The 25,252-nt window shown below is 43.0% G+C and overlaps 1 protein-coding gene and 1 long non-coding RNA gene across 3 annotated transcripts in view; one reads left to right on the top strand and one right to left on the bottom strand.

Moving 5' to 3' along the window:
• Nucleotides 1-3,057: 3,057 nt before the first annotated feature.
• On the bottom strand, nucleotides 3,058-20,148 carry AFG2B (AFG2 AAA ATPase homolog B). Of its 2 annotated transcripts, XM_072624310.1 has the most exons (8): nucleotides 19,051-20,148; nucleotides 17,398-17,583; nucleotides 12,180-12,338; nucleotides 10,434-10,643; nucleotides 10,116-10,337; nucleotides 8,515-8,649; nucleotides 5,934-6,059; nucleotides 3,058-4,997 (listed from the first exon to the last, which is right to left on the bottom strand). In XM_072624310.1, the coding sequence occupies exons 1-8, from the start codon at nucleotides 20,146-20,148 to the stop codon at nucleotides 4,833-4,835; spliced, it is 2,301 nt and encodes a 766-aa protein (XP_072480411.1). In that variant the 3' UTR covers nucleotides 3,058-4,832. The 2 variants fall into 2 exon arrangements, with proteins under 2 accessions (XP_072480411.1, XP_072480412.1); XM_072624311.1 differs by lacking the exons at nucleotides 3,058-4,997; nucleotides 5,934-6,059 and having other exon boundaries at nucleotides 8,520-8,645.
• Nucleotides 20,149-20,372: 224 nt separating this feature from the next.
• The window catches only part of LOC140514201 (uncharacterized), a 57,176-nt gene continuing 52,296 nt past the window's right edge, over nucleotides 20,373-25,252 (top strand). Inside the window, exons 1-2 of the long non-coding RNA XR_011970469.1 lie at nucleotides 20,373-20,459; nucleotides 20,734-21,859. This is a non-coding gene — a long non-coding RNA (uncharacterized lncRNA). The remainder of the gene's footprint in view (nucleotides 20,460-20,733; nucleotides 21,860-25,252) is intronic.

A 25,252-nucleotide genomic window follows, 5' to 3' on the forward strand; every position in this document is an offset into this window, starting at 1 on the left:
CTAAGGAGTACCAAGGTTTAAGACACATGCAGAGGAAAAGCAGAGGCCACAAGGGAAGAATCAGAACCAGGTAGGCATGGGTCACAGAAACCAAGAAAAAAATGAGTTTCAAGAAAGGATTGGGCCTTTATTTCAAGACTGGGAAGACATAAATCTATTTATAGTTAGAAAGGAAGTGGCTACTATTTCACGCTGTTTTTTTGTCTTGCCTGAGAGTCAGGAGTAGGAGAAAGATTGCCCCTCCATTGAGGAAATGCTTAGGTGATGAGTCTGGTTTCAGTTAAACAAGGATTGCTAGTGGGAAAAACTGAAGGGTAGGAATGAATTTGCTCATGACAGGACAGTGATTCCATAAGGCATAATGGAAACTATTGGGAAAGGGAAGGGGAGACCCAGAATGAAGCAATCTGAGTTGAAAAGGATGGAGAGGACGTGGGAAATTTAGGAAGTCACACCCATGGCAGCGATTGAGTTTAATTTTTTTTTTTTATTATTAATTTTTTTATTTTTTTAATGTTTAACAATCACTGCCATACAATTGCGATTTTATCCCTCCCCACCCACCCCCCACTACCTCCCTCCCTCCCCACGACTGCATACAATTCTGTATAGATTCTACATATACTTTCCTATTGAGTATATTTTCACTATAGTCATGCTATGTAGTCAGACTAAGATAAATGAAAGAATCCGTATAACAAATCAGAACATGATACACAAACAGATACACATACACAAACGTGATCTGCTACATTATGTGAGTGACTTCCATATTTCTCTCTCTGAGTGTGGAAGGCATTTTGCCTTGAGGTCCACCATTGGGATTTTTTTTTTTTTCAGAAGTTCTTGTGTTATTACAAAAATCTAAGTCTACCAGAAAAAACTCTCACACACTGTGGTTGTTGCTGTGCATAAAGTTCTCCTGGTTCTGCTCCTTTCACTCAGCATCAGGTCATATAAGTCCTTCCAGGCCTCTCTGAAGTCTTCTTGTTCATCATTTCTTATGGCACAATAGTACTCCATTACATTCATATACCATAATTTATTCAGCCATTCCCCAATTGATGGACATCCCCTTGACTTCCAGTTTTTGGCAACTACATAGAGTGCTGCTATAAATATTTTTGTACATGTGGGACCCTTTCCCATTTTTATGATCTCTTGGGGATATAGTCCTAGTAGCGATATTGCTGGGTCAAAGAGTATGCACATTTTTGTAGCCCTTTGGGCATAGTTCCAAATTGCTCTCCAGAATGGTTGGATGCGCTCACAGCTCCACCAACAATGAATTAGTGTTCCAACTCTCCCACATCCTCTCCAGCATTTATCATTTTCTTGTTCTGTCATGTTTGCCAATCTTATAGGTGTGATGTGGTACCTCAGAGTTGTTTTGATTTGCATCTCTCTAACCAATAGTGATTTAGAGCATTTTTTCATATGATTATAGATAGCTTTAATTTCTTCCTCTGAAAATTGCCTGTTCATATCCTTTGACCATTTAAGCGATTGAGTTTAATAAGGATGAAGGAGGCATAGTGCTGGGAGGTAGGCTTTGAGGGACAGGTTGGCTACAGGTATGTAGATGGTGGTGGTGGGGTGGGGAGTGTGGACGCTCAGTTATCATTATGGAGAATTTCATGGAACAAGCTTGCTCCAAAATTCCCACTGGAATGATTGTTTCAGGGTGTTGTTGGACTTCCACAAATTGTCTCCTTAGGTGCTAGATTAGACCCAAGGGTGTGCTGGAACCATTTCGAACTGGCTCAGCAGAGACGATGGTTAAAGTTTTAGTGTGAGCACTTATACCCTTGGGACATGGCGACAAATCAGGGTTTGATTGTTATGGTGATTGTCTAGACTTAAGTAATGAAGAAAATGTTAATCATGCACATTAAACCTAAGTGTGTGTGGCTGACATTTTCCCCCTAGAGCACCAATTAATAAACATTTACCCTTATCCCTGATATCAGAAAAAGCAGTAGAGGTTGTATGGGCATTAAGTAAGCTGGTGTAAAGATTGGAGAAGCAGGGGGGCATGTCTCTCTGTAATGTTGACTTGAACAGTTATTTTTTAAAATAAATTTTTAGCGATATCCTGTTTTACATGACGAGAATTTCTTCAAGTATCCTTGTCCTCTCCCTCTCCTTTCCCAGAGGGCTATCCCACATAAAAAATATTTTTTCAAAGAAAAAAAAAGAGGGAAAATGGTAAATCAACTAATACATCAAAAGAAAATCTGAAAATATAATCATGGACCTCCCACTCTGCAAAGGAGCAGTGTGGAGAGTCTTCTTCATTCTCTTCTTTGGGGCAGCGTTTCTTTGTAATTTTGCAATACTTGTTTTGTGGTTCTTCCACTTGCATCATTGTCGTGTCTGCTGTTGTCTTGGCTCTGCTTACTTCACTGCAGATTTTTGCCTTTCCTTGTGCCTGTGTTTATCATGTTGATTCTTATAGCACAGTAACATTCCATTACATTCATGGAGCAGTTGGTTTAGCCATTCCTAATCGCTGGGCATCTACTCTGTATAAATATACTCTTTACCACAACAAAAAAATGCTGCTATAAATATTTTAAGTGTATAAAAGGTTTTTTTTTTCTTTTTGTAGATGAGTATATGGAGACTCAGTGACTTGACCAAGATCATACAACTCCTGGCAGAGTTGTAACTAAAATTGAAGCTTTTAATCTAGTTCCTTATTTTTTAAGCCAAGGGCAGCTAGACGGCACAGTGAATAGAGTGCTGGGCCTGGAACCATGAAGACTAATCTTCCTGAGTTCAAATCTGACCTCACATCCTTATTAGCTGTGTGACCCTGGACAAGTCACTTAACCCTGTTCCCCCAGTTTCCTCATCTGTAAAATGAACTGGAGAAAGAAAGGTAAACCACTCCAGTATCTTTGCCAAGAAAAGCCCAAATGGGATCACAAAGTATCAGACACAACTAAACAATAAAATTTCTTTAGACAATTCAGCCAAGGAGAGGCACAAAAGCAAAAGATATTTGAAAAGCTATTATTTCTCAGGAGCTTAGATAACACTTCATGACATCCATTGACTGTTATACATGGTTGATTTATTAGTTTTTGCTAAACTCCTTTTTTTCAAGAAAGGGCTCACTGGGAGATGAGCATCACAAATGAAGGTGATGTAAAAGCAAGAGACATAAAAATTTATTTTAAAAAACCATATTGCACAACATTACTTCAGAACCATCAAGTAAATATCCAAACTTAGTAACAGTAAAACCTAATTGATTTATGTCTCACCAATTTGGAGTTATCACTAATTGGAACATGAGGAAATTGTGGGGAGAGGTATATTTTACTTAACTGTAGAAAGTTGTTACATACTATAAAGCCACTTCACCAACATTAATTTACATAAAACATGCCAATAATAGATTTTAATCTAGTAAAGGAATTTCAAATACTGAACTTGAAAATAGTCATTTGAATTCATTTGCAAATATCTGATAATCAAGATTTGACAGAACTTCTGCCTCCTTTTTATCCCCTCTCAGTAACACAGCCTTCTAACCAGTCTGTCTCAATTCTCTCTCCTCCCCAACCTATCCTCCACTAGGCTATCCAGGTGATTTTAACTCCCCTTACTGAGTAGGCTTCAGTGTCTCATCTTCCAGATCAAATATAGTCTTGACATTAAAGATCTGGATACCCTGGCCCTTTTCTACCTTTCCAGTTTCCTTATACCTTATTCCCTTCCTAGCTTTGATCTAGCTACACTGGCCTACTTGCATTTCTAATATACAATACTACTCCATCTCCCAAGAATGTACCTTTCTCCTAGCTGTGCCCTATGGACATATTCTGCTACACTTTCCTTCAAGGCTCAGCTCATAATCCTTTTTGCAGTTTTACTAATTTTAGCTAATAACCTGTTTCAATTACGTATTAGCTGAGATGTAGTATTTTTTCATTATCCTTAGATGCTAAGGCCTTCCATCTATTCTGTATATATCTTATATGTACCTGGTTACTTAAATGCCTTTTTCCTTCATTAGAAGGTATTCTCTTACAGTACCAGGTACATGATAGGCACTTAATATCTTTGGAATTGGTTTAAAATTGGCATTTTAAGGCACGGACACTTGAAGCCATGGCTCAGGATTCTAGATGTGACAGGGCTAGCATGAGGTGAACCCCAGATCCAGAGAGACAAGCTACTATTCTATATTATGGGGAATTGGCATAGCCATGGCATATCAGCAGAGATGGTTTTCAGGGTACCTGGATTAGCAGCTTTTGGAAGCCATGAGTTAATGGGAGCAAGGGAAGACAACCCATAGCACCCTTTCTCCTGGCATTTCTTTGTTCCAGTTGAACAGGGCCCCGAAACTCTAAAACAAAGCTTTGGGAAACTGGCCTGAAAGACTGGGAGTGAAGGCAAAAGGGACTGAAAATGCTTGGGCTAAGCACTCTATGGAACATTAGGTCTGAAGGAAATGGAAGGAAGCTCAGCTCACCCAGTCCTCTCAATTTTGTAGATGAAGGCAATGAGGCCCCACTGAGGTTTAGTGACTTCTCCACATTGAGTGGCACAGATAGTTGTTTGAATTTAGGCCCCATTCACGGTGTTTTCCCAGAACCATGACCTAATTCAATAGTCTGTGTAGTGGGTGGGGAGAAATAATCACTGGACAAAGATTTTCTTTTACTAAGAGCCCTCTATAGACACAGCTGGTGATCCTAGCCCCAAGTCCCCGTCCTTTCCAAACCCATAAACATAACAAAGCTGCCTGAAATGTAGGGACCCCCCCCCCCACACACACACACATAGTTTATTCATGGAAAAGCTATAAAAGGAATCTAAAGATTCTCTAAACTGGAGAATTCTTGCTTTTGAAATCCTTCCCAAAGAGTCAAATCTTGATGGCATAAGGATGGTTTTATAGCCTTCAATGATTTCAGAAAGTGCTCTTGGCTCACGGTGCTTGCTTCCAGTCCATTTTCTTCTAGAGCCAGCAAAGCAGCCTGTAAAAACAAAATCCCAGAAAGTTAACATTTTAAGTTTTGTAAGCTGTAACAAGAAATAATCTAAATGCAAAGTGTTATTTTGGTCAATCCAATATTCATGAAATGCTAAGACCTCACTTATAAAGCCAGTTAAACAGATGGAAAACTCTTACAAAGCCTTTGTTCCTTTTATACTACTTCCAGACTTTCAAGTCAATTTTTAAAAAAATATTCATGTTATACAAAGAATATACTCACAATTCCTGCCATAAACACTTAAACTTAACTGCATATTCTAAGTTGTATTCCCTACGTGTGATGCTTCTGTGTTACAGTCTCACTTTCTGCAGGGAGGAGAGAGATGGGGAAGACTGTACTTCTACTATGTACTTAGGGTTGAAGAAGCTACAAATAATAAATGGAGACAGGAGAAATAAGTGTGTGTGTGGGTGACAATGATCACTAGGAGAAGTGATCTTACTTATGAAATTAAATCATATAAACAATTCTTTTTTAATGTCATAACACAGGAAAACTAAATTCCAGAACTGAATTTAAATGGAGTTACATTTTTTTCATTACTGCACTTGCCTAGTAGATGGCAACTGAGGAGAATACAAGTGGGGATAAAGCTTGACTAAGCAGTTTTTTCTGTTCTAGCTCACCTTCTACATCACCAAGGTTTGTGTGGGCTACAATTCTACCTCAAGCCAATCCCCTTCTATTATCAGGGAAAATGTCTTGAGCAATAATGTGAATAAGCACTGAAGTGAGCTTGAGGAAGATGGTGTTTCCTTTTTCTGGAAGTGTGAAAGCAAAGAGACACGGGACAAACCATCAAACTCTGCTCCTCGGCATTCAGAGACAGGTGGACTACTAGAGAAGGTTTGGAACAACTCGTTACACGCCATTCTGAATAACAGGTTTACTCACTGATTATCAAATAAAACTTACTTCCTTGCAGAGATTTCCAAGGTCAGCGCCAGAGAAAAAACAGGTTTTTGCTGCTAAGTTTTCTAAAGATACATCAGGACCTAGAGGTATATTTTTAGTGCAGATTTTCAAAATACAAAGTCTGTCCTAGGATAGAGGTAAAAATACAAAATGAGAAACGAGATTATTGTTTATATTAATAATTTTAACAGATAACATTTATGTAGCACATTAAGATTTTCAAAGGGCTTGACATATATGCATTTCCTTTGGTTCTCCTAACAACCCTGTTAAGTAAGCACCATTAATATCTCCATTTTATAGATGAGGTAACTGAGAGGCTGAGAGATGGCAAATGACCTGGCCAGGGTCACATGGCTGGTTAAGAGTGAGGCTGGGCTCAAACTCAGTCCAACACTTTATCCACTCCATCATGGTGCCTTGATGGAGAATTCATTTGTAAAAAAATGTTCCAATGTTAATACTTCATATTACTTAGGTTAACTTATATGTAAGAAAACATGTATTTAAAAATCAAACAACACTGGAATGTACTTAACTTTAAAAAACCCTCATTTTTAATCAATTAAAAATATTTCTTTCCTAATTTTTACAAATTAAAGGATGCTGCTAGGCAGAGACAAATGCTGTGCAATCAATGTAATAAAGAAACATACAATTTTTCATTCCTTCAAAAAACAGATGTCTTAAAAAATCATTACCCCTCCACCTCCCCCAACTCTCAAATCACTCCCTTATTACACAAATAGAAAAAAGTTAAGTAAAAAGCAACGAACAATGCAACTACATCTCAGCCAACCAACCATCCTGAATAAATGGTTCCCTTCTCACCTGGCTTTTGTAGAGAGAAAAAGATGAATTTCATTTGTTGTTCAGGATTGAGGCTGGTTCATGTAATTAACATCAAATGTGCTTTGCAAACCTTTAAAGTACTGCAAATCTCCTATTTTTCTGAATTCCTCAACATCTATCACACTTCTTTTTTTGGGGGGGGGTCATTTCTTAAAATACAACAGTATTCCATCACATTCAAATTACAATTTGCTTAGACATATTCCGATAAACAGGCATCCTCTTAAGAGGTTTTTTCCCCCTATCACATAAGTACTGCTATATATGAGAGACCTTTCTTTCTGTAAACTGACCTCCCACTGACCTCCCTTTGCAGTATGTGCTCAGTGGTGGGTCAGAGAATACAAGCAGATTAGGGTTCTTCCGAATAATTCCAAATTATTTTCCAGAATGGCCACATCAATTCACAGTAGAGGTCTTGTCTTCTCACAGACTCTCCAGCTTTATTTCAGCCTTTATTTTTGCCCATTTGATGGATGGGATGTTGTTCAACTGCTAATCTAGTCTGTTTCACAGCTGTTTTTACACTAAATAGTACCTGACAAAATAGTCTATTTATCTGGGGCTGGAAATCTGAAAATGCAATGGCCTCTCAATCCTCTTTCTTCAATCCTATATCTGCACTTTCAAAGTTCCAGACCTTTGGTTTCTTCCCATGACTTTTAGTGAATCATTTTGCATTTATTGTGTAAATACTTTTGCATGAACTTGTCTTCCCTTTAAGAGCATAAATTCTGCCCAAGGAAGGCACTTCATTGTATTTGTGTCCCCTGCACCTCACACAGTGCCTGACACGAGGAAGTCCTTGATGCCTGTCGACTTGTTTGATTTTGTCCTTAAATTTTACTTTACTTTTTAAGCCCTCCTTCATTAACCATTAACCATTAGCCTGTTCTAGGGAAAAAAATCTTTTGCCTTTTTTAGCATTTATTGTCAGAATAAGTGTAATGTTAATTTAAATGGGAAGATCTTTCCCATTTATTAATGGGGGGAGGTGGGGGAAAGCTTGGGAATGGTTTTGTCCCCTACAGTGCTTAATGTTTATTGACTTCTTGATTACTATGATGGCTTTCTGGTCTCTGAACAAATACTTTTCTTCTCCCTTCTATATGGAGAGTCTGCTATACTTTGCAATTCAGAACTACAATGGCATATTCATAGTTACCCTAGGTGCTGTGAATACTGTCTTGGTGATACAGTAAGTCAAGTCTCAGTCACCAGGGAATATTTCTAGGGCAAAGGATTAATTAGCTGGTGTCCTGGGGCAAATTGGTGAACCTCATTAGGCCCTAATTTCCTCACCTATAAAATGAGGAAGTGGTTGAGTCCATATTATCCCTAAGGACCTGTAAGTGCCAACATTCCTTGATTCTACAATTCTCCCATTCTAGTTGCAAAAATACTGGCTGCTGCAAGACTGGAGGGAGATGATCCCCCTACCCGTATGTTTGGATCTCTCTGACAAGACAAATAATGACAGAAAAACCAAGAGAGGCAGAACAAAATGTGCTGAAAGGAAATAAAACTAGGAGATCAGGCCTGCACTATCCGATGCCTGCCAAAGGATTTCAGGTGCCATGGAACCTCTACATTTTTCGCAGGCCACCCGAAATTCTCTGGCGAGCTGCAGGTTGTGCAGGCCTGTAGCGTCCCATATACAATGATAGAGACAAAAGCATCTGGAATCCAGCTTGTTATATACATATATGCAGACACAGGCATCGCCTACCTTCTGATCTGGAGGTGGAACGTAAATAAGCTTGTCGAGTCTCCCAGGTCGTAATAAGGCATCATCTATTACATCTGGTCGATTTGTTGCAGCAATTATCATGACATTTTGATTAAAAACCTCTAGAAACTCTATCTGAAAGAAAAGGCATGTATACAGATAAAGTCACCAAATTTAAAACACAAACATACACATATAAAATGGACTATTAGGAGTAAGAAAGATCCTGGAAGAATCAGTTGAATAGTGGAATGATTACACTTGGACACATCACATAAGATTTCAGTGGTTACACAAGTCAGAGCACGGAACACGAAGCCCAAAGATGTGTATTTGAAGCTCCTGCCCCTTCATCTTTGCTGCGGGAATTCAGGTAACCTCTGCACTTCAGTTCTTTCACCTACAAAATAGTGATAACACCACCTGCTCTACCCACATCACAGGAATACTGTAATGACAAAAAGAGAATAGATAATATAGGGTACTAATGATTAATGTTACAAGCAGAATACTGGAATAATTAACCAGTAAGTATTTATTACGCACCTACTACGTGCCAGCTACTGCACTAAGAATCACAGTAAAATACAAAAGGAAACACAAGGTTGAAGATTTATCATGGAGAGATAAGACATGAAGAGAATGCAAACACATGATGGCTGCAGGGCTGCTTGTGGAAAAGAGAAGAGATTGTCTCCACTACCCCAAACAACAGGACTAGGGCTCTTAATAGGTGGAAAGTTACAAGGTGACAGATTTCAGAAAAAGTTCTTCCTTTCACCGGAGGGGTCTTTAAGCAGAAGCTGGGTGATCATCCATCAAGGACTTTTTAGAATTAAAGGCTGCACTAATGACTAATTGAAAATTTCTTCAAACTCTTTAGATCCCATAAATTATAAGATTCTATGGGACCTCCCTTCCCTTTGAAAACAACAGTAGCAGCCCCAAACTGTATATGAGACCACAAACCAGAACTCCACAGTCCAGCAGTCGGGGCAAAGGCTCCTTCTGAAGAGTGGGAACTAAACACAACAGGAATGTATCTCCTAACTAGATAATAACAACAATATCTTGCATTGACATGGTCCTTTATGCTTACAATAAATAACCCACTTTCTACACAACAATGCAGGAAAGTAGGCGCCACAAATACTGTCTGCATTTTACAGATGGGGAAACTTAAGTTGAAAGAGTAAGTGATCTGCCTAAGAAACTGAACGTGGCTCTTCAGACTGCAAGTTCAGATCTTTCTCCTCCAGCCTGGGCTGACTCTCCTAACAGATGCTTATGTTTATACAGCACTTTCTGCTTCTAAACCTTCAGAAACAGCAGAGACCTAATTAGACTGAACCAATATAAAATCTGCCTCTGCCATTCTAGCAGAATCACAATCCATGTCACATTTTATATAAAAGCAGATGTGGCCAAACTGGGCAGTAATTACTCTGCTGTTGATGATGAATCCAGCATAGGAAAGGCTTTTGTTATAGTGCAGACAAATATTCAGTATAGTTATATATACATGTACACGCGCACACACACACACACACACACACACACACACACACACACACACACACACACACACACACACACTATACCTCATTTTCTCTCTGCTCTTCAGAGTTCTCCTGTAACTTTAATTTATTTCCTCTTCTTTCTATTGTCTTGAGTCCAACACCATCCAATTCATTGAGGAGGACAGAAAGAACTCTCTCCTGAACACCATTTTCAGTTTTGTTGATGGATCGGGATCCCAAGATTGAATCAATTTCATCCAAAAATACAATTGCTGGAGTATTAGCTCTTGCTTGTCGAAAAACCTATTACAAAAGAAAATAACTACACTTATAAAAAATGTATTTTACCAAGTTACCTGAAACAAAGGGGTAAAATGAGAAAAACCACAGGTAACATACCTGAGCCAAGACTTTTTCTGAATCACCAACAAAAGGTGAGAAGAGATCAGCTGCACTTACAGATGCAAAAGAACAATGACAGCTCGTGGCCACAGCTTTCACTAGTGTGGTTTTAGCACATCCTGGGGGTCCGTAAAGGAGAATACCTTTAGGTGGAGTCAGGCCCATCCGAGCAAATTCCCGAGGGAATTTCAAAGGCCATTCAACACTCTGCAAATACACCCCCCCAAAAAGGCGGTTCAGCATAAAACAGTAAGATATTTAATAATACATTTAAAAACAATTCAAAGGTATAAGGACCCAAACCTTTAGTGCATGAAAAGATTTCACTGTTTCTAATTTCTCATGGCCACATTTGGGGTCCCCTGTCTAAAAAGAGGGAAGACTGCATGCTATGGTGGAAAGAACAGGTTCTGGAATGAGTCTCAGTCAACAAGCTTCTGTGCTTACCATGTGCCAGGCTCTATGCTAAGGGCTAGGGATATAAAGGTAAAATTTTCAGTCCTTGTTTTCAAGCAGCTCACAACCTAATGGACAAGACGGCAAACAAATAATGGTATAGATATTTGATATATGTAGTATAAATGGAAGGAAATCTCAGAGGAAAGAGACTAGAGTGGAGAAAAAAGTAAGAAAGGATTCCTGAAGAAGATAAGATATGAGGGGAAGCTTAGAAGGGAGCCTTAGGAGTCCAAGGTGATGAAAGAGACTTCCAGGCATAAGGGACAATCATTGAAAATGTAGAGCCGGGAAATGGAGTATGAGGTATGAGTAATGGTAAGTAGGTCAATGGTGTGGATCACGGCATATGTAGAGGTTAAGTAAAACTTAAAAGACTGAAAATAAAATTGGAAGGAAAAACTTAAGACTGCAAAGGTTGTGAAGAGCTTGAGATGTCAGAGTGAACACTTTATATTTGATCTTGAAGGTAGTAAAAGGGAGCTACTGGACTTTTCTTAGTAGGACAAAACATGGCTTTAGGTCCTGTGCTTTAGGAAAATCACTCTGGAAATGGAGTGGAAGATGAACACATCCGGGAAAAGGTTTGAGGCAGGGAGACCAGGACCAGGTGATGAGGGCCTGTGTAAGGGTGATTGTTGTATGAAAGGAGAAGGGGACATATGCCAGAGATGCTGTGAAGGTACATTTGATAAAACTGATAACAGGATGGTCTTGTGAAGTAAGTGAGAGTTCAAGATGGCACTGACATTGAGAGCTTGGGTGACTGGAAGAATGATGGTGCCCTCCATTCAAATAGGGGAGTTTGGAAGAAGATAACTGAGTTCAGTTTTGTGCATACTGAGTTTGAGATACTAAAAAAATAGCTGATGGTAGGGAGTGGGGCTCAGGAGAGAATGAGGCTGACTTTGGAGCACTGAGAATCACACACACAGAGATGACAGCTGGTACCACAGGAGCTCAAATTACCAAGTGAGACAGTATAGAGTAATAAGAGGAGAGAGCCTAGGAGACAGCAGTGGAGGACACTCATGGTCTGGGTTCAAATTCCACCTTTGATGATTATTAATTATGAACTGTATGACCTTGAGCAAGACCCTTAACCTCCCTTGGCCTCAATTTCCTCATGGGTAAAAGAATGAGACTGAACTACATGGTCCCTGAGGTCCCTTTCAGCTCAAGATCTATGATCCCTTTTAAGAACTACTTAAATTTGTTTCTACTGTTCCTTCATTATAAATGAAATACCAATGGTTTTTCCTATCTTAAAATGATTCTGTGTCTTACCTGCTTTAATTTTAACTTCACATCTTCAAGGCCACCAATCTGTTCCCAGCTAACAGGCTTAATGTCTGTTAGTCCAATGAAACTTCGAAAGGAAGAAGGCTGGATCTTTTTAAAGGCTTCGAAGAAATCTGCTGCATCAATCACAGGATTTTCAGAATTCTGTTGGGGGGTAGGGGGAAGGCACAACCAGAAGTCAAGGATTAGGGCTAGTATAATAAACAATCTTTTCTAAGTCCCTGCTGAAACTTCAGAAAACTACTGCATATCTGTCACATCTACTGAAGCAGTCACTGTTACCATATACTAGTATTTACTACTTTTATATTTCCATAATTATTCAAGCATTGTCTTCCTACATCTTGTCCCTAATCAATTTTTAAGAAAATCAAGAAAAGCCCCAAAACCCACAACAAATATCTACCTCCCCCTTTTTTTCTATTTAAAAAAAACAACAACTATGGCTTTTAGCAAAGACTTCCTGAGATCTTAAAAAATGCCAGTTTTTATAACCTGGCAATTCCTATTATGTTTCTGCAGTGAGTCCATATTTCCATCAGAAGACATTTTACATAATGTAATGCTAATTAGAGAGTTAAAGATCTTCCCCACCCAATGATGGGCCTGCCCATTCAGGGAAGCTTGATTAGGGGAGGCCCTCTGTCTCTTAGAAGTATACAGATACTTTGAGGTGAGGTTTTACTTTGGGGCTTACTCACTGGAAATGTTTGTTTGGCCAGATGAGACTCTGGGCAGCTCCTAAGAAGCCCCCCAGCTTTGAAAACCCTGATTGGTGCTTCTCTCTGGTAACTATGTATGGTCAGTTATCTGTCTGTTGATCTGTGATGTATGGTCAGACAGTTGGAAGCCCTGTTTGTTGACTGATCTTTGTTTCTCTGTATTTTCTCTTAAGTTCAGGGTGCTGACTTTTCTCCCTGAACTAAGTGAATGATATATGTGCTTGATTAAAGTGACTGCTGACCCCTCAAAAGCTGCTTTCCTTTTAGAAAAGCAGATCAAAGAACTTGTGATAGCAAGCCATCCTGTGCCAGGGATTGCTTTTACATATAAGGCTAGATAAGCTTTATTTGTGCCACTAAAAACAAAGGGCAAACTAATAAGGTAACAAAACAGCATCCAGTTGCATGATGACACGGACACTTTTAGGTCCTTGCCAACGTGCCTTTCCCCCATATCATCTTTCTCCCTTCTCCCTCCACCTCAGCTGTTCCTGAGTCTGATCAGCAATGAACTGTGGTAACTGCCATGAATAAGGCATTTATTTAAGCTCCCAATCCATTACCAACCTCAAGAAGTGACACAGGGGTAGATGCTCAATCCTCCTTTCCCTGGACCAAAAAGATGCTTAAAGTTCCCAATCTGAAACTTTAAGGACAGGAAATTCTACTTAAATATAAGACAGTTGACTGTACTCGCTCTCTCCTCCTTACAAATTCCTAGACCTTCATATATGACATCTCCACTGAAATTTCTCTGAATACTTGTTTCTCCTCTTTATTCACAACAGATGAATACTCAACTGAGACTCAACTCAATCCCTCCCCCTCCACTTTTGAGTTAAAATATCAGGGTACTGAAATGTGTGAAGTATACAAGTAGATAAAATATTTTTCACATTTAGGGTAAAGTACTATTTTCATTTTATAACAATCCATATTAGAGAAAAACACTTCAAAGTGAAAGAGCATAATTTCTTTAAAAGTTAGAGGGAAACTTTGAGATAATCAATTCGTTCATTTTATCAGTCAGGAAGCTGAGTCCAGAGGGGTGAAATCCCTTACTGAAAGCCACACAGCTTGATGGGGCAGGGCTGGGGCCAGCACATAGGTCAGCTGACTCTGGGTTCAGTGTTCTTTCAACTTTATTCTATACTGCAAGTGCAAGATATGCAGAGACACAAACTCACAGAACCAGAATTCCCAGTCTGAGAAGACACAACCTTGTTACATTTTTCAGTAATGTTGGGATTCAGGTGCTACTGACTACACATAGAATTTACTCTACCATCAACTGTGTTGGACACTCCCTAGCCCACTGGGGTATAACAACTCAGGTCTTCATTTTTAAACAAACGTCAGAAGTATTTAATGACAGACTTAATATTGGAGACATTCCTCTCCAGAAAATTAAGACTCAGGAATAGGGAAAAATGATAGGACCTATCACCAGTGGCTTTATGAATAGTTTTAAAAAGGGGGAGGGGGAAGGAAGGCAGGCAGTTCCCTTCAGTTTCAATCTCTAAGCCACCTAGAGAAAGCCTATTTCAATTTCCACTATCCCCCCACAGCAGTAACAAGTGTTTGACTCAAACACAATCAAGTACTTGGGAAAAAGAGATAGCAGAAAGGAGAATATTAAAGGGGAAAACAAAAAAGGGCAGATCTTGGCCAAGCTAAGATTTTTATTTATTTCCAAGCCTCTAATCTGCAGCAATTCAGGTATTTGCCCAAATGGTGCATCAGCTCAGCCAGTTGATTGAATTCTTTGTAAATCTTGAAGCATTATACAAATGCAAGTTATTCTAATGATTGATCCACTTTAGTTAGCTACTCACAAACATACCACGAGGGTATGGAAAGAGTGTAAGAAAGTAACTCCAACCATTCTAGATAACCAACCTGAGAAACCACTCTAGGGACAGGAAAAGGCTCCAACCTTCTTGGTGGGCCTGGCCAGAAACTAGGTACTCTAACAAGTCTATGTTTACATCTTTAAATGACCTCCTTGTTTTATCACCCAGCATTCTGGGGACAAGAAAGCAGACCTTGCCGAGAAGTGAAGGTAGTGTGCTAGAGAAAGGAAGGAAGGAAGGAAGAAGGGAAGAGAGGGATCTCTGCTAGCTCTTTCTCTGGAGTGATAAGTCCACTTTTTCCTGATCACCTATGACTGGACCAGCTCAACCTTCTCTGACTAGTCCACTAGAGAGTGCTGGAACCTTAGCCTGGTTCTCATAAGGCATAAGCCACTTGCTTCACACAGCCTAGAAGAAGCAGTAATAACAACGGGGATGCCAGAGGCTATTTTAGTTCTTAATTTTATGTTACTGATGTGCTGCTACTCTGGGAAGGTCATTATAAAAATTAGGCCCTTCTGTATTCCCCTTGGCCCTACCACAGACAGCTACTCTAGGAACTAGCCAGCAAATAGCAGTCATAAATAGAATAAGAGAAAGCCTCTCTGGAAAGAAACTGATAGGTTCCACATGATTCTTTCTGTTCCACTGATATTTCATTCTATTTTACTCTTCTAATGGTAGGTAGCACTTAACTATTTGCAAAAGGCTAACAAATCTCATCTAACACTTACAATAACTCAGGGAAATAAGTGTTATTATCCCCTTTTTATAGATGGAGAAAGGGAGGCTAAGTGAGTTCAAGTGACTTGCCCAGGATCATATAAATGTCTAAGGCAGGATTTGAACTTTGTTCTTTCTGACTCCAAGAAAATCAGCAGGTCCCCCTAATCTAGAGATTATTTTATTAAAGAAAAAGGGCCTTCTTGAAGGCCCTCAAAAACTGCTAGGAACAGAAATGAACACTACCTACTCATCAATGAAGGTAGTAAACGTGGCAAAACGACTGAAGATGAGTCACACTGGTTAACGCACTGTATTTTGTGACGTGGAAGCTAAACTCAGCACGAATGAATGAATGAAAAGACATTTCAAGCACTACGTACTAAGCACTGGGGATTTAAAAAAAGGCAAAGACAGTTCTTGTTCTCAAGAAACTTATATCCTATTTGAGAGAGGGCAGTTGGACAAATTTGGGGAGGAGATGGAGTAGGGAGGGGTACTTTAGCTGGAAGGGAAGAAAACAAATGCCAGGCCAGGGGTCCTATTCTTCTCCGGACCTGGCAATAATTTTCGCTGGGACCTCTCCTGTCCTACAACCACACCTTTCAGCACCAAGTGGACCAAGTTTATGGTCAGTTCCAATTCAGTGACATGACCATCTGTTATACAGGTCCAAAATTTAGGTCAGATGTTCTGCTTCAGCTGAACAAAACCTAAACTAGCTGGAAAATGTTTTTACAGGAAGTGAGAAAGGAAATAAAGGAACAATGGAAATTTTTAAAAATGTGAAGCCCTGCCTGCCTAGTTGTTATGATTTTAGAATAGCTATCAAAACATTTTTAGAATTTTGTCATTCAACCCACCCTCTTCCAAGCAGAACTGAATCATGATTCCTCCCCATCCAATACAATTACTAGAAAATGTGCAGCACTGTTCAAAAGGCCTTACTTTCACATAACTGTAAAGTTTATTCTGAACACTCTAACACAGCTTTTATCTCCCATTTTCTCTGTATAAATCTTTTATATTCATAGTTGTTGTCTTTCCCTTTTAGAATGTAAATTCCTTGAGGGGAGGAATCATGTTTTTGCCTTTCTTTGGATGATGAGCACAGTGCGTCACACACAATATTTTTTTTAAATGCTTGCTGATTAATTAGTATTAAAATGAAGACCTCCAAAGTTACCTTAAATAGCTCTTTTTGTCCCTCCCCCCATTAGTTGCCAAATTCTATAGATTCTACCTTCAGCACATCTCTCATATCCACCCCCTTCTTTCCTCTGACAGTCACCACCTTGGTCCATGCTCTCATCACTCAGGCCTGGACTGCTGCAATAACCTGCAGGTTAGTCTTCCTGCCTCAAGGCACTCTCCCTAAAGCTCAGCAGATCTGACCACACTCCCTATTGCTTCCAGGGTTAAATATAAAAGTCTCTAGCATTCATAACCAGTCAAGCTTCCTCCTATCATTTCTAGTTTTCTTACACATTATCCACCCCACCCACTCCTTACTCCCAGTGATTTTATGACACTGGTTTTCTTTGGCTATTCCATGCATAAAGCACTGCATCTCCTGTTTCCTGACTTTAGGTATTTTCACGAGTCATCTCCCTCCCTCCAATGCTTGGAATTCTCTCTACTTCTGGATTCTTTCAAATGCCACCTTCTATAAGAAGACTTTCCCAAATTGCCCTTTATGCTAGAACTTTCCCTCTGTTGAGTATCTCCAATACATCTTGTTTGTACATGGCTTTCTGCCCCATTAGATTGTGAGCTCCATGAGAGTATGGACTGTTTTTGCCCCAGTTCTCAACATAGTGCTTAGCGCAGGTTCAATGAATAAGTGCTTGCTGAATAACTAAAGTCTACAATACAAAAGACTCCACCACTGAGATAACTTCATACCTTACCCGTGTGATGCACCGCCTGCATGGCAGCCTCTCTGCAGAGTGCTGTCAGATCAGCTCCAACGTAGCCAGTCGTCATTTCTGCCAAGTGAAGGAGATCCACATTACTGGAGACAGGCATCTTGGAAGTTATCACTTGGAGAATATCTTTCCTTTGCTTCAGGGTGGGCGTCCCAATGATGATCTGAAACAAAACAAACACCCAAAGTGAAGTGGACATAAGGTTTTTGAATTTATAGCTTTTCTATTTTCCTCACTTTTTTCTGGCAGTTCAAGTCAAAAGGCATTTTAGCACCCACTACAAAGAATGTGAAAAATTGGACAGTTCTAATCCCACCAGAAGATCATTAGATGAAAATTTTGCAAATGAACTTGTGTCAGGCATTCTACGTAGCAGGGCGGCCAATTGGCGAAGTGGATAGAGTGCTGGACTTGTAGTCAAGAATACTCGTCTTCCTGCGTTCAAATCTGGCCTCACACACTTACTAGCTGTGTGACCCTGCACAGATCACTTGACTGTTTTGCCTCAGTTTCCCCACCTGTAAAATGAAGGCACGGCAAGTCACTCCAGTATCTTTGCCAAAAAAATCCCAAATGGGGTCACAAAAGAGTTGGACACTACTGAAAGTGACTGAACAATAAGTTCTAGGTAGTATGGTTGTAGAAACCTAACTCAGACTCTTTGCTGTGGTTCAGTTAAACATTCTTTAAAAGTCCTTTACAACTTTAACAAAAAAATTCAATTTAGTACTAATGATAAATACAAGTAGTTTTTTTCTTAAAATAACTTTCTGTTGCTATTTTTGTTGCTTACATTTCTGTCCTTACTGGCTCAGGGCGCCATCTCCTATAATAAAGAATTTGGTAGCAACAGTTCTAAAAGTTTCCCCACAGGGCAGCAAACCAAAAGTTGTCTAAGTTACCTAATTCAGTTTTATAAATCCCTCCCTTTTTGAGAAAACAGCGCTACGCAATCCTTGCTTAAAATGAACTGTCCCATTTAATTTCTCAGTACTCAGTCTTTAAGACTAAATTAGAGAGAAGCTGCAGATGAAACAGCCAAGGGTAGAATTCTTTTGTACCAGTCCTTGGTAACTGGATTGAAACGGGCAAATACAGTGCATCCCAACGGCCAGGAAGGCTCTTCCTTATAGAAGGCCTAAAAGACTGAGTTAGAAGGGTGGCTTTGTCGTCAGAAGACCAGGGTTCCCAGTGGGCCTCAGACACTCACGCACGACTTGATCCTCCAGCCAATCACTTAAGCTTCCGATGTTCCATCTGAACCTCTGGAGCTGTTCACAGCAGAACTGGGCCTGCAGGGTGATGATGAGGACCAGCACTCCGCGGTCTGCAGAGGAGCTTACCGGATCTCACGGGAGCCCCCCGCAGCCTGAGGAGGTGGGGGCTATGGCTCCCACTTTACAGATCAAGAACCTGGGGCTGAGGGCTGGGGCCCGCCAGGGTCAGCCAGGTAGGCGGCAGGGCAGCTCGGACACTTGGAGCCCTATGACCTTTCATCTGCCAAGCGCAGCCCCGACCTCCCGGAACCGTGAGGACCCAGGGGGCAGACGATGTAAAGTGCCCGCACAGCCTGGCGGATGGTAAGCGCTACGGACGTGACTTCCCGGGGCCCCGGCCCCCACGCCCTCACCTCGCGGTCCAGGCGGCCAGGCCTGCGCAGCGCCGGGTCCAGGGCGTCGGGCCGGTTGGTGGCGGCCACCAGGGGCACGCGCCGCTCGCTGCCCACGCCGTCCAGCAGGGTGAGCACCTGGGCCACGGCTCTGGCCTCGGGCGCCCCGCGCGGGCCGCCCCGCCGCGGGCACAGCGCGTCCAGCTCGTCGATGAAGAGGACGGCGGGCCCTCGCCCGGCCAGCTCCCGGGCCCGCGCGAACACCCGGCGGACGTTGTCCTCGGTCTCGCCGGGCCGCGAGCCCTGCAGCTCCGCGCCGCTCACGGCCAGCAGCCGGGCCCGCGCCTCCCGGGCCACGGCTCTCACCAGCTGCGTCTTGCCCACGCCGGGCGGCCCGACGAGCAGCAGCCCGCGGGGCGCGGACCCGCCGAGCGCCGCCAGGGAGCGGGCCTGCAGGGGCGGCGGGCGCAGCAGCTCCCGCAGCGCCGCGGCCGCCTCGGCCAGCCCGCCCAGCGTGGCCTCCGCCGGAGGCTCCGGGGCCGGGGGCGCCGACGGCTCGCCCAGCTCGACGCGGGTGCGCGGCGTGACCAGCGCGGCGGGCTCCGGGCGGGGGTCGCCCCCGAGCACGTGCAGGGCGGCCAGCGGGCCGGCGGAGCCCGGGGGCGCCGTCAGCACCGAGCGCGCCCCGACCGGCCTGTTCCGCAGCAGCTCCTGCGCCGCCTCCAGCACCGAGGTCGGGCTCGAGAGCTCGGCCGGGGCCGGCGGCTCCCGCAGCACGGGCCACACGGTGACGCTGCGCAGAGGCGGGCAGGGCACGGCGCGCAGGCTGCTCAGGCGGATGCTCCGGCCTGGCCCCCACGGCCCCGCGGCCGCGCCGGGGCTGGCGCACCCCGGGTCGAGCTGCACGAAGCCGTCGGACAAGTCGCGCCGGGGCCAAGCGGTGCACAGGCAGGAGCCGCCATCCGGCAGGGCCACCAGGAGGGCGGCGCCCAAGCGGACCTTCAGGGCGCGGAGGGCGGAAGGGCCCAGGCGGCAGCGCTGCGTCCCGCGGTCCCCGGAGTCCAGGGGTAGCAGCTTCAGAAGCGGATCCGTCTGGGGGACCCCCGAGTCCGGAGCCATCGCGCCGGGCTCGGCGGCATCAGCGGCTGACCCGCACGCCGTAGAATTCCCTCGGCGGGCCAATCGCGTCCCAGCGCGATGACGTAGTCTTTCCTTCCCTCACCCTGGTCCCCGCGAGAGGGCCGGAAAACGATGGTGCGCACGCGCCAAGCAATTGTCGCGGACTCTGACTCGAGAGCCTGTGATCGAAGGAATGAAAGTGTGTGGTAGGGTAGTATTTACATACGGCTTCTGATTGGTTCCCTCACACTCGGCTTCTCCCGGGATGGAATCTGTGACTCCGCCAGTTACCCGCTAGGTGGAGCTCTCAGGTAACGAGCCTTGCACCTGCAGTCCGGAAGCTCCGAGTTCAAATGCAACCTTGCACCCTGATAGTCATGTGACCCCGAGCAAGGCCCTTAACCTCGCCGCCTTATTTACCTCATCTTTAAAATAATAGCGCCCCCTGCCGGGGTGGTGCGGCTCCGGTGGGACGGGGCTGTCTCGGCAGCCCTTTGAGTGCCGTGGGAAGCTGCCTGACGCGCTCCTGCGCCTGCTGCCCCCTGCCGGAGTCGTCGTGCAACACCTCCACTCTCCATTTTACAGATGGGGAAACTGAGGCCCAGGAGGGAAAGTCCCTCCCGCCCACGTGGCAGAGACGAGTCCGAACCCTCTTCCTCGACTCCAGCGCCCCGAGCTTCCTCCGTGGGAAGCCAGAGGCCTTCAGCGGCGCTCTCTGCGGCTCCGCACCCGCGTCATGGGACCCCCCGGGGAGAGCTGACCCCAGCTGACCCCAGGGTGCCAGGCGGCAAAGGAAGGAAGGGGGAGACAGACAGACAGACAGACCGTGTGCTCCCTTCCCTGGCTTCGCACCCCGAGGCCTCCTCACCCAGCCGGAGGATCGCCCTTGTCTGCCGAGGGGGCGTCTCCGTCCGTCCGAAAGGGTTAGGGTGAGTGAGCTCAGGAAAGCCGCCTCCCTTTACCCCTCCCCCCCTCTGCCCCTCCCTCCTAGGAGACCGCGTGGACGGAGCTGAAAGTCCGGGTGCAGAAGGGGTTCCGAACCTCCCTTGTTGTCCTGGGCCTCCGACCGTTGGGGAAAAGCTCGGGAAAAGATCGTGCAGTGACTCAAGGAAACGCTAAGTTGCACGTAGTTTAGTGAAAATGAAACTTTGGATATATGTCATTTTATTAAAATGCTAGTTTCCAAATTTTATAATTATTAAAATCTAAACGATTAATATAGAACTGAAACATCTATCATTTAAATTATTTTATTAAAATTAAATGGTGATATTTCATTTTAATAATGAAAGTATATGTAGTCATATTTTTAAAATAATGTCCATTTAAATTTACATATTTATTAAATGTATTTTTGTGAAAAAATAAGTATTTTTTTTCTATTCAAGTTCATGGACCCTTGAACAAACGCCTTGGGGGTCTCTGGACCCCAGGTGAACAGCCTGAGTCAGCGTGACCCAGAGCAGTTTGTGAATTATAGGGCTGACTCCTTTTTATTCCTGTCCCTGGGCTTCCAGGATCATCTTCTGCAGTGCACGATCACCTTAAGAATGAGAAGTCCAGGGGATATAAGGAAGCCACCTATGACCTTCGATTTTCTTACCTTTCCCAGATCGGTCAATCACCAAACATCTATTAAGAGCCAGGCACTTCATTGTTCTGATGAGGATATAAATTTAAACAAAAATCTCCATGTTCAAGAACGCAACAGGTACAAATGCAAATCGATATTCAGAATTATTAGTTATTCAAGTGGCTTGAGAAGTTGAGGAGAGGAGAAATCAGGAAACGTTTTGTATGGAAGGTAGTGTTTGAGTTGTGTTGTTGGAAGAGAGCTATTCTATGGAGCAGAGATGTGGAGGGCATTTCAGCCGTGGCAGGGGCTCGGGCTAGTGGTGCCAGAGGTACCATGTGTCAGGAACAAAGACAGGAAGCCAATAGGGTTATATTTAGCCAAACTCCTCCCTCTCACCCCAAACAAAACTCCTTACCCTTTCCAGTCATTGAATTGGAGGGAAGGCTCTGTGGTGAAGAGCTTTAAAAATGAAACAGGAGTTTACATTTGATCCACTTGCCGGTAGGGAACCTGTAGAGTTTATGGAGTAGGGGAGTGGTGGAGTCAGGTCTATCCTTAAGGAAAATCACTATAGTAACTGTGTGAGAATGTATGGGAGTGGGGAGACATTTGAGGCAGGGAATACGGTTAGAAAGCCATTGCAGTAGTCCAGGAAGAGGTGATGAAGGCCTCACCTAGTAATGATGAGGGGACTTAATAGGGAATCTCTGGGATAGAAATAGCAAGATTTGACAATTGATTAGATACGCGGGGTGAGGGAAAGTGATGAGGAGTAGAAGAAAATGCTGACATTATTGGAAGAATTGTGGTATATTCACCTACTGGCTTCCACATTTGCAGCTAGGTGGGGCAGTGGCTAGAGCACCAGTGCAGGAGTCAGGAGGACCTGAGTTCAAATTTCACCTCAGACACTTGACATGCACTAGCTGTGTGACCTTGGGCAAGTCATTTAACCCCAATTGCCTCATCCTGGGTCATCTCCAGTCATCCTGATGAATTCAGATGGCTCTGGAGGAGAAGTGAGGCTGGTCACCTGCACAGCCCTCCCTCACTCCAAACAAAGTCAAGCGCAAGTCATGTTATTATTTCTCTAATGGCAAGGTCTTCTTCGGCAATGAAGAATGAACACACACATATTCCACATCTTTGATTTGTGAACTTTTTTCCCCCACTAATTGCACCAGAAACAAAGTTTAGAAGCCATTGCTTTGATGAACCCTTTTAGGGAACACAGGCCTGGAAAGAAAGGACCTACTTTTCCAGTCTGATGTGACAATGAAATCAGAGACAGACCATCTGCCAAACTCTTCCTTCTTGTGGAGGCTAAGAGAGAAGTTCTTTGGCCCAGGCCAGTATTTAAGAGAGCAGTGATAAAGGCTTAAATTAAGGGAAGAACTGTGAGGAAGGAAAGTAAGAGATGCATGTAATAGACATTTTAAAATATAATTATGCTTTATTTTAACATTCCTTTTTTTCAAATGCTGAGTTCCAAATTCTCCTTCAGCTTCCAGCCCCTCCCCTGCCATTGAGGCTAAATATGATATCAGTTATACATGTGAAGTCCTGCAAAACATATTTACATGTTAGCTATGTTGCAAAAAATTAGGAGGAAAAATAAAGTGAAAAGTATGCTTCAATCTGTAGTTCAGTCTGCACAATCAGTTCTCTTTTAGGAGGTAGATGACATTTTTCTCTATGGGTCCTTCAGAACTGTCTTGGATTGTTGTATTGATTAGAGTAGCTGAGTCTTTCACAGTTGATCATCATTGCCCTGCTGTGACTGTACACAATGTTCTTTTGGTTCGGCTCACTGCACTTTGTATCAGCTCGTGTAAGTCTTCCCAGGTTTTCCTGAAACCATACCCTTTTCCTCTAATAGATATTTCAGAGGAAGATTGGACCAGATTGGGCGGTTTATTGGTTCTTTAGTATTTCAAGGATCTGTGACTTTGTCAATGTGGCATTCCCTCTGTTGACTAGAGACTGTAACTAGGACAGGTGACTGGAGCTTCTTCCAAAAGGCACACTCTCTAGGGGTGTGCTCCCCCACCCCTTCCTAGTGACTTTTCAGGTGAATAATTCCCTGCTGAGAATCAACCTAGTCTAGCACTCCCATCCTTACCCACACCCCACTCTTGTCCTGAACATTCCTCAGTCCTTCAGAAGCATAGAAACCTCATGGTTTACCTCATTGTCAGTGTCCACATCTCAGGTGAGCTCCCTGCTGCTATATGGCATTCTTTAGCTGCCTTCCCCAAGGTACAGAAGCTCCTAGTTATGATTCTAATGCAAGTTAGCAAGTGGGCTTTGAGCCCACTGATAGAGAAATCATTCTGGGACCTGATAAGCTTTACCTAATCTGGCTAGGCTGGTCCTCAGAGACAGACCCAGAATCAGTTATGAATGAGAGAATTAATGAGGTCTGACTGCTTAATGCAGATCAAGAGGTCGTTTATGACTAGAAGTGGTCTATAGGATTGAATGAATGGCAATGGGAAAGCTTGTATTGAACATGGTCAGCCCCATCTTCAAGCATACGTACATGTTTATGCAGAACCGACTCTGCCTTGAATCAGGAACCTTGACAATTAGAACTGATTAAGGCAAACACATTCCTATGATGTCAAAGGGATGCTTACGGGGCAAAATGTTTTAGAAAATAAAACATGGATATCATAGAATTAGAACAAAAACAGAAACTGCAAAATGTTATAACATCCTTGACATTTCCCATTTAAAACAAGTATCAGTTTAAAGCTGATATTGGAACAGCGTTCAGAACAGTCTAGCTGTGCTTCTCCTTATTAGCAAATAAAATCTTTTTTGGCTCAAGGGGCTGTTTTTCTTGGTCTGGGTTTTGGAAACACCAAGAGTCCTTCCAGGACACAATGTACCTTGTATGATTGCTTGAATATGCAGATACTCCACATGTGTTTCTTAATTCATTGGTGAATATCATAGGGCTAAATAGATAGGGCTCTGGAGGCTGGGGAAAAGAGGAAGGGAAAATTGTCAAATCCTTGGATAAAAAAGAAACATTTTTTTATTGTTGTGTTCCCTTTTCAACTTAAATTTCTCCCTCTCCCCTGATTCCTTCCCCTGTACCTCATAATCATCAGCAATCATTTATTAAGCACCTACCAGTGCATAGACTCTACGCTAAAGGTTGGGGACAAAACCTCCCCTATCCCAAAAAACAAAAACCTACAGGTCTAATTATTTCCCCCCTTTTTTATTTTTACTTTTAAAAAAGATTAGTCTGTACTAATTACTCCCACTTACCACCTATTTGCTCTTCCAAATTTTGCAATCTGCCTCCTCCCCCAACTATTTTCTGATGAAAGTGGCCAAATCCAATTATTTCCCAAGGCATTCAGTCTCTGGATCTTTCTAATTGTTAAGTTTTCCTTCCATGAAACCTAAATTTGTCTTTCTGAAACTAGCTTTCACTCACTGCTCCCGATTCTGTCCTCACCAAGTCAATGAATGTGTGGAGAAAGCAGCAACCTTGGTGCCTACAGGAAAACA

This window comes from Notamacropus eugenii, chromosome 7, assembly GCF_028372415.1.
Source record: "Notamacropus eugenii isolate mMacEug1 chromosome 7, mMacEug1.pri_v2, whole genome shotgun sequence".
NCBI lineage: Eukaryota > Metazoa > Chordata > Mammalia > Diprotodontia > Macropodidae > Notamacropus > Notamacropus eugenii.

What these genes read in the sequence shown, in the direction of transcription:
- AFG2B (XM_072624310.1), bottom strand. Translation starts at nt 20,148, where the DNA reads ATGGCTCCGGACTCGGGGGTCCCCCAGACGGATCCGCTTCTGAAGCTG. An exon ending in CGGTGCATCACACGGGTAAG is followed by an intron (nt 12,339 to 17,397) that starts GTATGAAGTTAT and finishes ACCCCCCAACAG; the next exon opens with AATTCTGAAAATCCTGTGAT. An exon ending in AAGAGCAGAGAGAAAATGAG is followed by an intron (nt 8,650 to 10,115) that starts GTATAGTGTGTG and finishes CTTTTCTTTCAG; the next exon opens with ATAGAGTTTCTAGAGGTTTT.